This window comes from Glycine max, chromosome 6 (genome assembly GCF_000004515.6).
Source record: "Glycine max cultivar Williams 82 chromosome 6, Glycine_max_v4.0, whole genome shotgun sequence".
Lineage (NCBI taxonomy): Eukaryota > Viridiplantae > Streptophyta > Magnoliopsida > Fabales > Fabaceae > Glycine > Glycine max.
The window spans coordinates 16,904,436-16,920,921 of record NC_038242.2 but is presented as its reverse complement, the minus strand read 5'-3'; the positions used below and the strand labels follow the sequence as shown (position 1 = coordinate 16,920,921).

The window sequence follows — 16,486 nt, the reverse complement described above, 5'->3', positions numbered from 1 at the left end:
CGATTCTGAAGCGGTGACAAATTCATAAAAAATGTCAATATTTTAAAGATGGTTTTCGCGAAACCATCTTTGGATGTGGACAATTTTAATTTCATTACATCCCCCCTTGCGCCCGTTCCTCTCCTCTGCCCCCATTCCCTTCTCCTCCCATCCAAAACCCTAACCCCGAAAAAAGCCAAACCCAAACCCCCCATTGCCCTCCATAATTGGAACCGCAAGCCCGATCGAGCTCTTCGGCTCCATCCTGTGCGTTACAGTCAGTACCTTCGACAAAGGCAGTGTGGACAAGATCATCAACATCACTAACATCGACCTCTTCTTCGTCATCATGGGCTTCTCTGTGGTTGCCATCGACGTTGATGTCGGCCTCCGCAACCTCGGCCTCGAGAACTGTGTCAACCACACCTTCATCGAGGTCCTCAATGACGATAAAGAGAGACAAAGAAACAAAGGCAAAAAAGAGAGAGAAAGAGTGGTTGAAAGGTAATGCGGTTTCCTCCGGTGTGCCTTTGGCGCGTTTGACATGACAATAACAAGGTATTTTTTTGGTTTCAGACGCGGAAGTTACGCTCTACAGGGAGTTGTGGCATGTGTGTGCAGGTCCTCTGGTGACATTGCCTAGAGAAGGAAAGCACATATTCTACTTTTCTTGAGGACATGTCAGTTTACGATCTGCCACCCAAGATCCTCTGTCGGGTTATCAACTTCATGCTCAAGAGACCAGCGCTTAATTTTCTTTGCTTTTCAATAACTAAGTTTGAAAATGAATTTGTTTTTGATGTTATGGTGCTTCATTTTGGGTAAAAAAATTTTAGGTGGAGCCAGACACAAATGAGGTATTTGCTCAAGTGACTTTACTTCCTGAGCCAAATGTAAGTTAATTAATCTAAGCTCCTGTGAGTTTCAATTCTTTAATATGTTTCAATTTACTGCTGGTGACATGGAATTTAAACATAATAAGTTTCTCTCGTTTGAAAAACAAATTGTAACTGCCAATCCAGACATAAACACTATAAGTTGATATTTTTTATAGGTTGAGCTTTGTGACGAAGATGAATTTGTGGTGTTAGCTTGTGATGGCATATGGTATTCTTCTTATAGGTTCAGCTTTGTAACAACACCAATGGTTTTTCATTCTAGGCACATGTAAGTTTGTGGTTGAGTGAATTTTATATAAAAACAATTAAAACAGATACATTAAAAATAGAATAATATAAAAAATGTAGATTAAACTCATCACTCGTACATGCATAAGTCATCACTCTTATTTCCTTTTTTAATATATCATTAAGATATATTTACTAGAAAAAAAAAATTTAAATCATTAAAGTTGAATTATTGTAAGATGAACATAAAATAAATGAAAAAAATTATAAGATAATGACAATTCCTAATATATTTAATCTAAAATATGTTTTTGACCTGTTATCTTATTTTGCTTGTTTAACTTTAGCTTTTTTAGTTTTAAAATTTTCACTTTTAATCATTTAAAGTTTCTTTTTTGTCAGACAAAAAAAGAATATTCAACTAACATGTACCAGCAGTACCAACCACCTAGCAAAAATTACAAAACAACAATTAATGTTCCAGGAATGAAAACAAAAGCCCTGCCGTTACAAAATTAATATCCCTTCAAAGCAATCATTAAGAAACATAATAAGAGCCCTACAACTTATTAAAGCCCCTACATTAAATGATTACCTCTATTATGCTATATAATATAACTGCTACCAGTACACGTTGCTTGCATGAGCATGAACTCTTCACACAGCTGTTCATTTCCCTGCATGGAATGTGAAGGTGTCTTCCACGTACTGTATTAGAGAAATTAGTAATAGACAAAAAAAGAATCCATCAAATAATGAATCCAAGCCTACCAGTACACGTTGCTTGCATGAGCATGAACTCTTCACACAGCTGTTCATTTCCCTGAATGGAATATGTAGGTGTCCTCCACGTACTGTATTAGACAAATTAGGACAAAAAAATAATCCATCAAATAATGAATCCAAACCTCTCCCTTCTTAAAGTTTTTTTGTTAAATTAAATTAAATTAGTCATTCCTTGAATTATTTGTATCAATAGTCTTATGTTATACTCACGTAATAAAAAGGTCTATTATATATGATAAGGTATTTTTCACAGTCTATTCTGTCATATGTATCATTAAGTTAATCAAAATAATATGATAAATTTAAAAAAGAAATCAACTTAGTCCAACAGAAAAAAAAAAAGCAAAAGTTTTCAAATATAGAAAACTAAACTAAAAAATCAAGATAAAAGACAAAAAAAAAGTATATTCTAATCATTTCACGTGCAACTATGCAGGGTGGTGTCATTTGAAGAAAATAAAGTAAGCTACATAAAAGATTAAACGAGATAGATAATATGATGAGAAAAAAAAAAAACTAGATAGATATTTACTAATAATTAATAAAGTCGAAAAATATTTTATACTAACCATATGATAGGAAAAAAATCGAAAAAGTATCAACTAAATTTCTTAATCACAACAAAATTATTTGAAAAGATAAAAAGTAATGATACAAAAATTATTTTAAACATCTGAAACATCTCATTTTTTTTCTCTTCTAATCACATTATAAATTCTACAAAATAACATGCATATCTTATCAACATATTTTCCAAGTAAAAAAATGTGTAGGCCATACATATAAAGGAATTTACCGACAAAATTATGCGTTAAAAGCTTAAATTTGAAGACCAGTGACAACTAGATCAAACTGTAAATTATTAATATAGAACTAAAACAATAGTGAGCCAAGATTTTTTATTTTATTTTTTTTAATCATGTGATGTGATTTCATATGCATTACTTTAAGTTATCACTGTTAGGTTTATGTGTACAATTCCAGATCACCAGCTAGCGTCGTGCCGTCGAAACTTGTTGGCCATGTTAGGTTTGGTGGGGCAGTTTTGGCTAAAAATCAGAAACTGCCTACCCCTTTGTTTTAGTGTTTTGTCTAATGGTCAACAAAAAAAATCTTAGAACGTTGTAATGAATATTCTATTTCAGATTAGTGAATGCTGATTGGATGGAGATTATCCTCATCAGCAGATAGACTCTTATATATTGTTTGATTTACAGAATTTAGATTTTGATTCTGAATAAATCCTCCAATATATTTACTTCTAAAAAAAACCTTTTTGTGTAATTTTATTATTGGTGTAAAATATTTATCAATTTTTTCAAAGATTATCTCTCTTAAAAATCTTGACTAATCAACTTTATTAAAAAAAATTCTCTTAATCATATTTTTTTCTTTATAATACTCGGAATTAAACTCACTTTTTTTAAGGAAATTGAGACTTCACTTTGGAGGATTAAAGTTTAGTTTCACTTGAAAAATGACATGTTGATAAAATAAATATAACTAATAATGTCACCATAAAGCAGTTAAAGTTTGGAAATATTTTAAATTTACATTGAAAATGACTGCTAAAGTAAAAAAAAAAAAGGATAATTATATCAACTACTGTTTAATTCGCACCTTTCAGTATGTTACTTATTATAACATTAGTAACATACTGATAAAAAAAATGTATTATTTGCTCTTTTTATAACGTTTTAAAAAGTTATAATTCTTTTCTATGAAAAAAGAAGAAGTTATAATTCTTTCTGTCTAATAAAAAGAAGTTATAATTGGCCCCTGTTTTATTTGGGATATGTAACCCAACTTTAACTTGTCCAGCCTAAAATCCTATGTCAATCCAAATTCAGTTCCTCATCAATTTGTTGATTACGTACCTACTAAAAAAATTGCATTAGACGAGATTTAATAATAATAATAAAAAACCCCCTCTAGTTGCAGTAAAAAAAGTCACTATATCATGAGATTTTGTCAAAAAAATAAACAACTTGAAAATAAGATAAGAATTGAATTAGCTTTTTACTGTAAAGTTAATTTACTATTTCGCCTGAATGTCTTTAAAGTTTATAAAATGCTTTCCTATGGGCTAACTCCACAAATTGTCTTACTCATTTATTTTTTATCACCGCGTGTTTTTCATGTCCAATTGAATAAGTATAGTAAGACAAGAATCTGAATAGAAAATCAAAGTTTACGGCGAAACTACACTATGGGATTTGTCAAAGTTCATTTTTTCTAAAAAATAAACACTAGATTTTAAACTCGTGCATAGTACGAATATAGTTTAGTATTTTATTTAATTTTTTTAATATGTACATAAATAAAATTTTTAATTTTGAATTTATAGTATTATTACATACAAAAATAGATCTAATAAATATAATTATTATGTTTGATGTTCATTTTTATACTATAGAAATTATTTACCATTTAATTAATCTTTTATGTTGTGAGATTTACAATAACACTCCTTATTCAACAAATTAAACTAAATTGCCTTGATCCTTTACTTTTATCTCTCTCTCTCTCTCTCTCTCTCTTTCTCTCTCTCTCTCTCTCTCTCTCTCTCTCTCTCTCTCTCTCTATATATATATATATATATATATATATATAAATTATTTAACAGTTAAAGTTAAAAAAAATATTTTAAAAATAAAGTAGAATCTATTTGATAATTTTTTTTACTAAATTTTTGTTTTAAAAGCTTCTAAGCTAAAACATATTCAATAAATGTTTTAAAAACTGTATTTCATTTAAAACTAGTAAACTCACGCAATGGAAGAGTATACTTATAAAACTAAAAATGTTATGTAAATTTAATTTAATTAACATATACTTATTTTTAAACAATATATATATATATATATATATATATATATATATATATATATATATATTAAAGTAGATATGTTTAAAAAAATACTTAAAATATGCAAAAATTATTTTAGTTAATAAAAATTTAATCCAATGATGATTTTCATATAAATTATTACATATAATATTAACCACAATAAATTTAAATGTTAGTTATCAAAGATAAAATGTTTTAAAAAAATTATTTAATTTTCAAAAATACTCTTAAAAAAATGTATTTGTCATTAATGTCAAATTATATGAAAAATGTTAAATAAGTAATACACTAATAAAGAATAATTATTTTATATATACGATAATTACTTTGAGAGAATAAAGATGAAAATTCAGAAAAAAATGAGGAATCAAAACAATAATAAACCCAAAAAAATATCAGAGGCAAAACTAAATACTGAAGAAAGAAAACAAAATGAGAAAGAACGGGAAGAAATTATTTTAGGATTAAATCTCTTTTTCTTTTTCGTAAAGTTAAAATTTGTCATTTTTTTAACATGAAACAAGATTAGAATATCCGAATTTATGTGTATAACTTTTTTACATTGGTTATATGTATGATTAATGTAAAAAATATTTTTTACATTAATCATATGCATAACCGATGTAAAAAAATCATAATCATAAATATGAATACCTAAATAAAAAATGATAATTTTAATTTTACAAAGTAAGAAAAAACGTACAAAGAAACAAAAACATCCATTTCTAATTTTATGAGGATAAAAAATATTTTAATCATTATTTTATATAGACAATAATTACTACCAGTACTATTATTATGATTATTTTTATATGAATTAAGTAATTTAATGGAAATGCAAATTCGACTTGAAGATATTTTGGTTGCCTAAAATGGGCCTACTTTCCCTTGCAGTCAATAAAATGACCAATGACAAATGGATGCAATGTCGTTCGGGTGATCCAATGAAAAACACATTTGTATTACTGAATCATCATATATGATATATCCAGATAAGTTTTGGTGGACCAGCCATTGAATACTCATTACAATGGCTTTTAATTTCGTTGTAAAATAAGATCTATGGTCATAATGGGAGTTTGTAAGTGAGAATGAAAACTCATAATTACTCTTATTGTCTTTGCAATACTACTAGCCAAGCTGCAGGGATCAACTATCTAAATACTACTTTACTGTGATGGGACAAGGGATCACATAAGGATCACTAAAGCCTTGCATGTGAGAGAATTTGAGAAAGAGAAATGCATATGCAAAGTAGCTAGCTTTGCACAACTGTAAGAGGTCTCCATCAATTGAGTATGTAATCTCATAAATAATAACAATGGAGCTGTCAAGGTCTTTGACAAAGTGGTCTATATATATGGTTTTATTTTATGGAGATAAGTGGCTTTTTGCACAACTGTATATTATGAGGTCCCAATTGAGTAGGAAATCCCATAAATAATAACAATGGAGGTGGTTGGAGTTCATTTTCCCATATTAGAAAATTAGAAAAAGAGAGAGGGTGATCATTTTCAAAAAAAGAAAAGAAAAAAGAAAAAAGAAAAAAGAAAAAAGAGAGAGATAGAGAGAGACGGTGATGTTCGCAATAAATTCAATTACTGTTTGAAACCTCAAAGTGATGATTTGCCACAAAAGGGTGGGTTAAGAATTGCTTTTGTCATTTAGGCTACATAAAAAAACAAAGTAGTGCTTTCGAAATTAGAGAATTTTTTGGAAATAAAAAGGCGTGACATGTCAGAAAAAATCATACAAATTTATAAGTTAATAGATACCGAGTTTAACAAGTCAGAAAAAATCAACTTATGGCCTGAAATTTTGTCACTTTTTAACTTCTTTGGAATTAGAGTGAAGACCTATGAAAGTCCAAATTATAACCTGAAATCAACCTTTTAGTTAAGGACTGTTTTGATCAAGCCTACATTCATTAGTATGAAATTTCATTAATTCAATTTTGGCAAACAACAACTTAATATTATTATTATAACATTTGAATTATTTTGATGTAAAATATTTAAAAGTATTCAAAAAATTAAATTATTATAATCTATCAAGGATTAAATTGAGTTTTCTCTACTCTTCGATCCCATCACTAAAATAAGAGCCCAATTTTAATCCTCATCTGAAAAACATTTTTAAAATGATATAGAAGTACTCTTTTAAAAGTTATTCAAACACATCCGAATGTTTTTTAAGTGTCCTTTTATTTAACTGTGCAGGCAAGTATTTTTTGGGGCAATATATAGTACATGTGGCTACAAAATTAATATTCAATCAAGTTTTGCAAATGGGTCGGTCTTATTTGGTATGAGAAAAATAGTTATTGAAGCTATTTGTTACAGCTAGGCTTCCGTAAATTATAAAAAATGAAATAATTAACCAAATTCTAACAATTTTTTTTATTGAAAATGTTACAGCCGTGCTTCTTTTGTATTGTATTTATACTTATAGCTTTCTGGCTACAATTGGATTCATCTAAATAGATACTATTTTACATAAACAATACAATGATTTAAATCCTGACCAAGTTAATTAAGGGACATAAGTGGTTACTACTTGTGTCAACCATTGTTAATAATTCCACACATTGTACAAGCACTTATATATGCATAGCATGTTTAATCACAATTTCAGTCCTTAATTTTCCAATGGTTATAATTTTTTTTTCTACAAAGTCCTAAGTGCACTAGTAGAATCCATACTTCTAACGTACCAAATAGCATTTATTTTTTGCAATTGAACTCTTGATATTTGGAACATCATTAACCTCTTGTATTTGGCTCAACATAAGGCATTGCCTGAACTAATGCGAAATTGATGACCTAAACCAAGCCTTGGCAATTATCATACATCCTATCAACTCGAAAATCAGCAAAATATGACAGAAAAACCAAAATGATTACACAAGAGTTATTATAAGATAAAGAAAAACCAAGTTCTCAACAAGGGGTACCCGGATTCTTGCCTTGATGGACAGCCTCCAGACATTCCTTGGCCCGATGAACTTTGGATTGGAGGTAAAAACTCCCATTCTTGGTATTGTTCTCAAATAAACTACCATATTTCTGCACGGAAGAAAAATGTTTAAACAACTATTATAACAAAAATTTAACTCCTCCAAAGCAAAGGATGCGCTTTAAAAAGATAAACGTGAAGTTATAATGTCAATTCAAAAATCAAGAAAGTAAATTTTAGAATTATTATATTTTAGAGTAAATTACATAAATCACCCCTAAGGTTTTGTGAAATTACATAAGTATCTCCTACTTTTATTAACCTCTCTTATAGGAGAGAACGGTGTAATGTTTTTCAAACAAAAGGGGTTGTTAATGTAATATATGTAAGGGATTGTCAGTATATATTTTTCAAAAATTAAGAGGGTTGGTATAGGGTAGATAAAAGTAGGAGAGTTTGTGCAATTTTACAAAATTTCAGAGGTAGTTAATGTAATTTACTCTATATATTAATATATGAGCACATATTTTATCCTAATATTAGACTATTAGTCATTGATTTTCTAATAAAAAGGTATATCTTCGTACTTTTTCTTCAAAAACGACTTCCTCCCCTTGGGGGGAAATACATTTAAATTTCAAACACAAAAGGGTCATATAACCACAGCACAAATTATATGATATGCTAACCTTCACAATCTCCTCCCAGGAAGTTTCCTCAGTAACACCAAGAATCTGCCGAGCCTCTTGTTGTGTCATCCCTTTGCTAGCTCTGCGGATAGTATTTTGTATTGTCTCTTGTGCAACACCATTTCTTGAGGCATCTGGAATAATATAACATAATGTTTAGAAAATGAGAAGATCTAGAGCCGCTGCTATGTGTATGTGTAAAGGGAGAGGGGGAGAGAGATTTGCTACGACACGATATGAGAAAGAAAAACTAAGGACCTAACACAAATTAAGGACTTATGCATGGTATTCGACAAAGATGATTAAATGTTTATTGGGATATGGAGACTTAAGTTGCTTACAAAGCAATGCTGCATATTATCAAAAATTCATTTTGTAAACATGACTAAAATTAGTTCATGCCTAATGAATGAAGGAAACATTTAGCTCTTTATGACGAAAGGTGACATCCAAAAAATTTCTAAACATGAAAGATCCAATGTGATAAGTCACCATGAAACTACAGAAGCAGGTGATAGAATAGATGTTACAGAAGGAGTCTAGTGTATCAAAAATCAGTTTGGATACTGCCTAGAAGATTGACTACTAAGTTTATCCATCAGCGGGGAATGCTCTGAGTGTTAACACAGTAGAAAGAAAGATCGTCATACAATATCCAGATTTTGAGAAAGCCTGTAACATAATTAAAATCCCTCATGACATTCACTAGATATTTACAATGAGGGTAGCAAAAATTCATATATGGGATAAAGCTATTGTTATACAGTAGCATAAATTCAAATGAATATGGATGTGTTTAAGGCAATCACAAATTTCGCAGGTTGTCACACCCATTTCCAGAACATCACCTTGAAAAATGCTTAACTAGGTCTAAATGGATTTGATTTTAATTTTTTGAAAATGGTAAATTGATTTGATTACAAAAATGTGAATTTGTTTTTAGTGCATCAAAACTCAAGTAAAACATTAGATTGTAACATATACCGATTGTGGAAAATAAAATAACATTAGAAATAATAAAAGAAAACACCATCAACATTTTAATCGGTAATCATGAGCAGAGTCCTACATGCTCCAAAATAAAATATTATAAGTAAAAGCAAAACATAGTCAGAAATTTCAGAACAATCTCAAAAGGATGGTCATAATAAAATATAAGTTGCCAATCAGACTCCATAAAAATAGTATCTAGCTGGCAGATGTTCCTTTAGATCGCAATAAGTTTAACATCAAGCAAGCTGGATACTATTTTTATATTTCATTTAAATCTGATTGTTGGTGGCTTATGCTCTATTAAAACAAGGCTGACACAAATAGAAAATACTTTGTCCCACAAAGCTGAGAAAGAATATTGAGCCATTTTATTCCACCCTTAAGCCTAAATCTCTACAGCCAAAGGGCTTTACACTCTTTCTGACCAAAACACTAAACCGATTCCGAAGCTTCCAAGCCACACAATACAGAAAGGGATAATTAATACTTTCTGAATTTCAAAAATTCAAAATACAAACATCAAGCGAAATGGTCATCATGCGAGGTCGAAGTCTGAAAAACCACTTGTATTACTTCTATTACGTACAATCCAATAATTCAAACAAAAATTTTAACCTTAGCTAAACCTCTTAAGGAATCAAAAGCTCTAAAATACTGAATTAGGATGCACTGAATCTGACTTATCTCTTGGGGTTGGAAAATGGGTGTATTGAGTAGTCCCAAATAAAAATGGAATTGGTGATAAATTCAGTAACAAAGGAGCGCCTTAATCTTCCAAAAAGTATACATTTGAGTAGTTTGATTATGAGATAGATATGTAAATACTAAATAGGATACACAGCTAAAAGAAACAAATCTGTCCAAAGGCTCAAATCTCCTAAAAGCATAAGCTTAAGTGAAGGATCATGAAAAGGACTGACTCTCCTAAAAGCTTAAGATTTTAGGTGAAGTCTGACAAAGGTTCTATATTTGACAGGTCACAATACATCGATTTGTCAAAACAGAGAAACAAGAGTAATTATATCAATCTAGGTCAGTAGTACCAGTGAGGTTCCCTTAAAATGAGTATTAATAAAAACATCATAAAATGAAATTTCTAAAACAATCTTAACCATGGAGATTGGAATGATAAAAATAAGATCTGGGAAATTTGATAAAGACAAAGAAAAGAATCAGAATACATAAGAAATCCTAACAAATGTAATGGTTCTCCCAAAATAAACAAAAAATCCATATCTATAATGTAGCCTAGGCATGGCGAAAAAGGATGAGAAATTAATTTCAGGTACTTGAATACTGCATGAGGAAATTAAAACATTTTCTCTTCAATGAAATTAGGGTCTCTAGCCAAGCCATCACTTTTCACTCTCTCTCTCTTTAATTTCACTTCTCTTCATTTTACAGTTTTACTGCTAGCAATTCTGTGAAAGTGTTTGAAATTAGTATCCTCTTCCTTAGTTAGCATTTTCATGGAATTCTGACCTTCACCGCATTAACATCTAATCTCCCCTTAAAAATATTGTCAGCCTATTTGAGTTCAGATATAGAACCCTCACAAGCTAATATATCTATCCATCATACCTAATTGCAGGAGAACTTCCCTTTAGAGACCAACTATAATGGTCTACAAGCTCAATATGAAGAATGTAACCTATTCTAAGCTCTTCTCCCAAAATACTACTCAACTCCAAGAAACTAGAATTTTATTTCACACTGTCCAAACACGAGGACTTCACATACCATAGATAACCAATTGCACTGAAATTTTCATTTTGAAAGCTTCCCATGTAATGATTCAAATTTGTCAACTTTATTGCCCAAGGAAGCCCATTAAATCCTATTCCAACCTGGGCAGAAAAGAAAAACAGTATCTCTCTCCAATAAGAACCTTGGGAGAACCACACCACAAAAACAAGATGTTGTAGTTGGAGAATGGAGATCCCAAAGCCTTAAAAATTCCACAGTAGAATCTCATACTTCCAACGTGGGACTCCCATAAATCTCTAGATAAGATACTTGGCTACTAAATTCTTAAAAGAAGTGTAGATACTGAAGTGTTGAACAGTAAACTAAGTATAAAATTATTTTGGTGTTGGACATTAATTTAACCAACATTTTCATATCATATATGTTAACAAGAACAAACAATAATTAAACCCAACACCTAGACATCACATTATTGAATAGTAAATTAGAATGCAATATTATGCTTGTCAGACAAATCACATATCTATCCATAGTCACATTTAAAAAGCTTACTAGAAAGTGCTTGACGATATGCCTGAACAAATGCTCTTGTCATTATTCCTCCACCAATTACAATTAAGTTTGCAAGAAGCTTAGCAGCCTGCATAAACAATTCAGCTGAAGTTTTGCAGAAAAAGGGAATGTTCCAGAAAATTCATTGTACAAAGATCATTCATGGATAGCAGATGAAGATCACTTCCAAGACCACATCCTCAATTAATACTCTCCTCTTTGATTTTTTTATTTATTTTCCATTTCATACATACATAAAAAAAATTACTATTATGTCTCTGTCTTGAACCTATGACTCCCCCAACAAACAGAGCCATGCCCAAATGGAAATCACAGCATAATTATGCACAAATGGCAAGCTCGGGAACACAAGGCAAAGAAGCACTAGCTGAACTTCTGGGTATTGTAAAAGTCACATAACAGTCAATGAAAATAAATCAATCTAAGTTGGCTAACAATAAATTAGAAACATGCTCTTAAAAAATTGTATACCTGCAAAGAACCCAATCCATAATTCTACAAATAAATCTTGAGATAATACTCATAATAGATAAAAATCAAAAGGAAGAGTTTATTATTCCCTTAATGTTATTCATAGAAAAACTAAACAACAAAGAATACACAAAAAATTTCACTTCTCTATTTCCCTTTAGAACCAGACAACAAGTTTGATAGGAAGAAACAAGATAAGACAGATACTAACATACCATAGCTTGGGAATCGGCAAAATGAACCCCTTCTAATCCACAAGCTTGGATTCTTCTTCTGTGAATGAGTTACTGAACCTGAATCGAGTTAATGATAAAAAAGGGACTTTATTTGTAGCTTTCAACACAATGAGAAGACCATTTTTTTTGCTACAACAACAGCCTCAGAGAGAAAAGTAGGGATATGGAAAGGTTTGGCATAAAATCAAACCAAATCCATTAATAAGCCAACTATATGTATTGGATTTCAAAACCAATTTACTTTTATATTCAAAACTGGTTTGGTTTTAACTTTTGACCAAACTAGTTTTCAGTCAAATGCAATTATAAATCTGCTCATCAAAAGAAAAAAAAATCCAATTATAAATCCATATTCTTATCCAAATCTAATTATAAATCCAGAAACCACTTCAAAACTGGCTTTTGTTTCTCAAGACTACTTTTTTTACTAGTCAAAGGCCCAAGATTGTTACAACATTGGACATCAAATTAAATATTTGACAGTCCAAGATCCCTTTGGGATAAATGTAGAGGAAGCTTCATAAAGAAAAATGAAAGTATTGATCAACTAAACTTCAAATTCAATTACAAGTTCAATCTTATGTTAGTACATACTCCTATGAATCACGACACCACCCTAGTACCCTATTCTTGCACAGTTGCACTCTTATTTCACTATATATATCCAGGAAATGAAGCAAGCCAAGTAGAAAACATACAAACAAGGGGTAAAAGACAAGGAGGAATTGAGGAAACAAGAAGACACATTCATTGAGGTCAAAAGATTCATTTTGGGCATGACAAAAATGAGCAATTGATCAGTTGACTGCAAATAATTTTCAATTGCAGTCTTGGGCCAGGCAGAACTTGTTATGCCCATAGTTGTGCCTCAATAATTGTATCATTAGTTTGCTACAGATATCTAAAGATTTATTGCAGTAATGCTTATCTCTTCTAAAAATCAAAGGATGTATTATTTACTAACATATTTTGGAAGATAAATTTTAACTCCAAATCATCATGTCTTTTTACTATTCCTAAAAATGCAGAATCAACAAGTAAATACCATCATATTTGAGTAAGATGCTCACGCTACCTTCATAGCATTGCAGATTTATTAATGGCAACAGAAGCCCTGAGATAGTCATGGGTGGGATTATAATTAGGAAATAAGAATAAGCAAAAAGCTTCCAATAGATTAATTTGGGGATGACCGTCTTTTTAATTGTATACAATGTGGAATATATTTGTTATGCATATAGGTTACAGTTTTAGTGGTTTTAATGATTTTGTCAACCAAAAGTGTGGATTAGTTGCTCCTCAGAATCTATGAAATTATCTTTTAACTAGATAGTACTGTTTTGGTTTCTTTCTAAAGTAGAGCGTACATCAACTCTATCAATGGATTTTTCTTTTTTTTAGCTGATGCCTATTCAACATCTTTTTCTCCATCTAAACAATTCAAGGTTTCTCTCTTCTCCTAGCTCATCCATCTATAAAGACAATTTAATACAAACAGTACTCAATGCAATTAAATACCTCAAGCCCTTAAAGAAGGGCTAAGGGTGTGAAGTTGAAGTAGAGTCTCAGAATGTTTTTTAAGAAAATGTCGAACTTCAACTCGATTTAGGAAATTTCTATCTATTAACAAGATTGAGTAGTTATCTAAGTTGCTTGAAGAAGCTACAGCAAGAAACCAGACTGAGGGAAATAAGGATCTTAACCACAATGAGAAGGACTATTTGCTTCCTAAAGTAGTTGAATTCTCTGAAGAGAATAGACATGGGGGAAAAGACACATCTAAGGTAGAGCTTTCAGCCAATGAAGGACTCAACTCAAACAAAGCTTACAGGAATAAATCATTGATGACAGAGAAGTGGAACCTTGGAACCAGAGTAAATTGATGATGGTGGATGAAAAATATTCTACTTTGGCACATTGAACATTAGATTGGATACGTAATCCACGGATGTACCATGTATATATGGGTATTAATGCCCTCAATGCTACAAGCAAGCATCAATATGTGGATACTGGACCAAAATTACAAATTGTTTCTAGGAAAGTGACAAACACATTTTGTGGGCAATATATTTTTCCGTGATTCAGATCAAACATCAAACAGTTTCTGGAAAAAACCAAATATATTGCAAAAAAGATGTTAACAGAAAGTAAACCATCATGAACAAAGAAACAAGTGCGTATTTCATATCATACAAGGGAATTTCTGACTAGAGAGGCAGAAAAACCTCATATAAGGGGGAAATAAATAATATGAAATTAGAAAGAAGAAAAAAAATCAAACGAAGAAGCAAGAACAAAACAAACCTGAAAAAATAACCTACGAACACTGTAAAACTGAAGCCTTGGATGCTGTGAAGATGAAGCTATAAAGATGAATTCATGACATAAAAAGATAGGAAAGTTTTTAGGGGTTTTCGTGGAGAGGAAGCAGAGCAAGGTTTTTTAACTTGTTTTACGTTACTTGTATTAACGTGTAATTATAAAATTTTCCTTTTAAATTCTAAAATATCCAATTTATTTGTCAAGAATTTTAAAATTATTTTAATAAAGTATTGAAAAGAATTTTAACTTCTTCTGAAACTTATATTCAACTCAAAAAATACTTTACCAAATAAAACAAATATTTTAGTTTGGGTAGGATAAATGCTTATTTTGATATAATTAAATTTTATAATAAATTAATAATTTTAAATATATATTATATTTTAGGTTTATAATTAACAATTTAAATGATGATATAAGATTATTTTCAATTGTTGAAAAATTCTTAAAACAACTATTGAAATTCAACTTAGAAATCCAGATAAAAAAATCATGGTAAATTGAAAGAGATGGACAATTAAAAAATAGATATAAATAAAGATAAAAAAGTAATTTAAGATAATTAAGAGAGAATTTTTTAATCAATTATTATAATAGGGTGTAATATATATATATATATATATATATATATATATATATATATATATATAATTAAGACAGTGAAAAAAAAACAGAATCTTACTTTTCAATATGCTAATTTATAATATTAAAATTTGAAATAGACTTCTTTATCTATTGTAGCCTTGTAGGAATTTTTTTTGACGTGATATGGCACTTTTTTTTAAATTTAATTAATACCTATCTTTGCATCCAATGTTTATAAACTTTTACTTTTTTTTTCTTCTAAAACTTTTACAAATTTTATTTGACATGATGGATAACACTTGTTTATCTTAAGTTGTTTCTATTTTTAATTACAAACACAATGTATGTCTTTTATTGGATACATTTTAAATTAAAAAAATTAAGTAGCTTGGTAGAAATCATGCCATGTAAGTTTTGTGTAATATTTGGAAAAAAAAATTCTGTAATATCCATGCAGTCAATTTTATATCATCTGTTACTAGACACCATAAAACGTTTTTTTTTTACGACAAATGTGTGTTCATAAAACGTTCTAAACTATGTTTAACTAAATAACCTCATTAAACTGAATTTACATAAAAAAAAATTAGGTTTAAATAAATTTTTTCGTTTAGTTTTTTTATTTATTTTTGTCTCTGAAAAAAATTCATTTTTAGTCTTTGTAAGAAATATGTTTGTTTAATTTTTTATTTTTAAAGTGCTTTAAATAATTAAAAAAGTGTTTTGAATAGTAAAAAAACACTAAATTAAAGGGATAAAAATATATTTAAACTTAAATTTTACCTCAAGTTTGATCAAAAATAGGTAAAATACTTATATAAATACTTAAAATAAGTGTAGGCTTTCTTTAGCTTAACTGATTATTTCAAGTTAAAGAGCTTTAGATATACAAATGCCTTAAATATTTTAGATATACAAATGCCTTAAATAATTAAATATTTGAAGAGAGAAGTTTGTAACCAATAATAATTTTACCTGACTCAAATAGAATAAAAATATTTGTAGTCTAGACTATATATATAAATAATGATTATTTTCATAAATTCCAATAAGATTTATAAAGAGTATTCTAAATACTTCCTTAACAAATGCTTTTATGATTTTGACAAGTAGCACAGGTGGTAGCCTAAGAATTTAGTGTAACTTCCAAAAACAAGGTAGCATAAGAATTTAGAAATTTCACCCTTTTCTCAAGTAAAATTAATTTGT

At 29.5% G+C, this 16,486-nt stretch overlaps 1 protein-coding gene across 2 annotated transcripts; it reads right to left on the bottom strand.

Annotated features, from left to right (window-relative positions):
* Nucleotides 1-7,254: 7,254 nt before the first annotated feature.
* On the bottom strand, nucleotides 7,255-14,830 carry LOC100789034 (mitochondrial import inner membrane translocase subunit PAM16 like 2). Of its 2 annotated transcripts, XM_003527020.4 has the most exons (5): nucleotides 14,675-14,830; nucleotides 12,347-12,424; nucleotides 11,640-11,727; nucleotides 8,388-8,521; nucleotides 7,255-7,808 (listed from the first exon to the last, which is right to left on the bottom strand). In XM_003527020.4, the coding sequence occupies exons 2-5, from the start codon at nucleotides 12,347-12,349 to the stop codon at nucleotides 7,683-7,685; spliced, it is 351 nt and encodes a 116-aa protein (XP_003527068.1). In that variant the 5' UTR covers nucleotides 12,350-12,424; nucleotides 14,675-14,830; the 3' UTR covers nucleotides 7,255-7,682. The 2 variants fall into 2 exon arrangements, with proteins under 2 accessions (XP_003527068.1, XP_014632052.1); XM_014776566.2 differs by lacking the exon at nucleotides 12,347-12,424 and having other exon boundaries at nucleotides 14,675-14,826.
* Nucleotides 14,831-16,486: the final 1,656 nt, after the last annotated feature.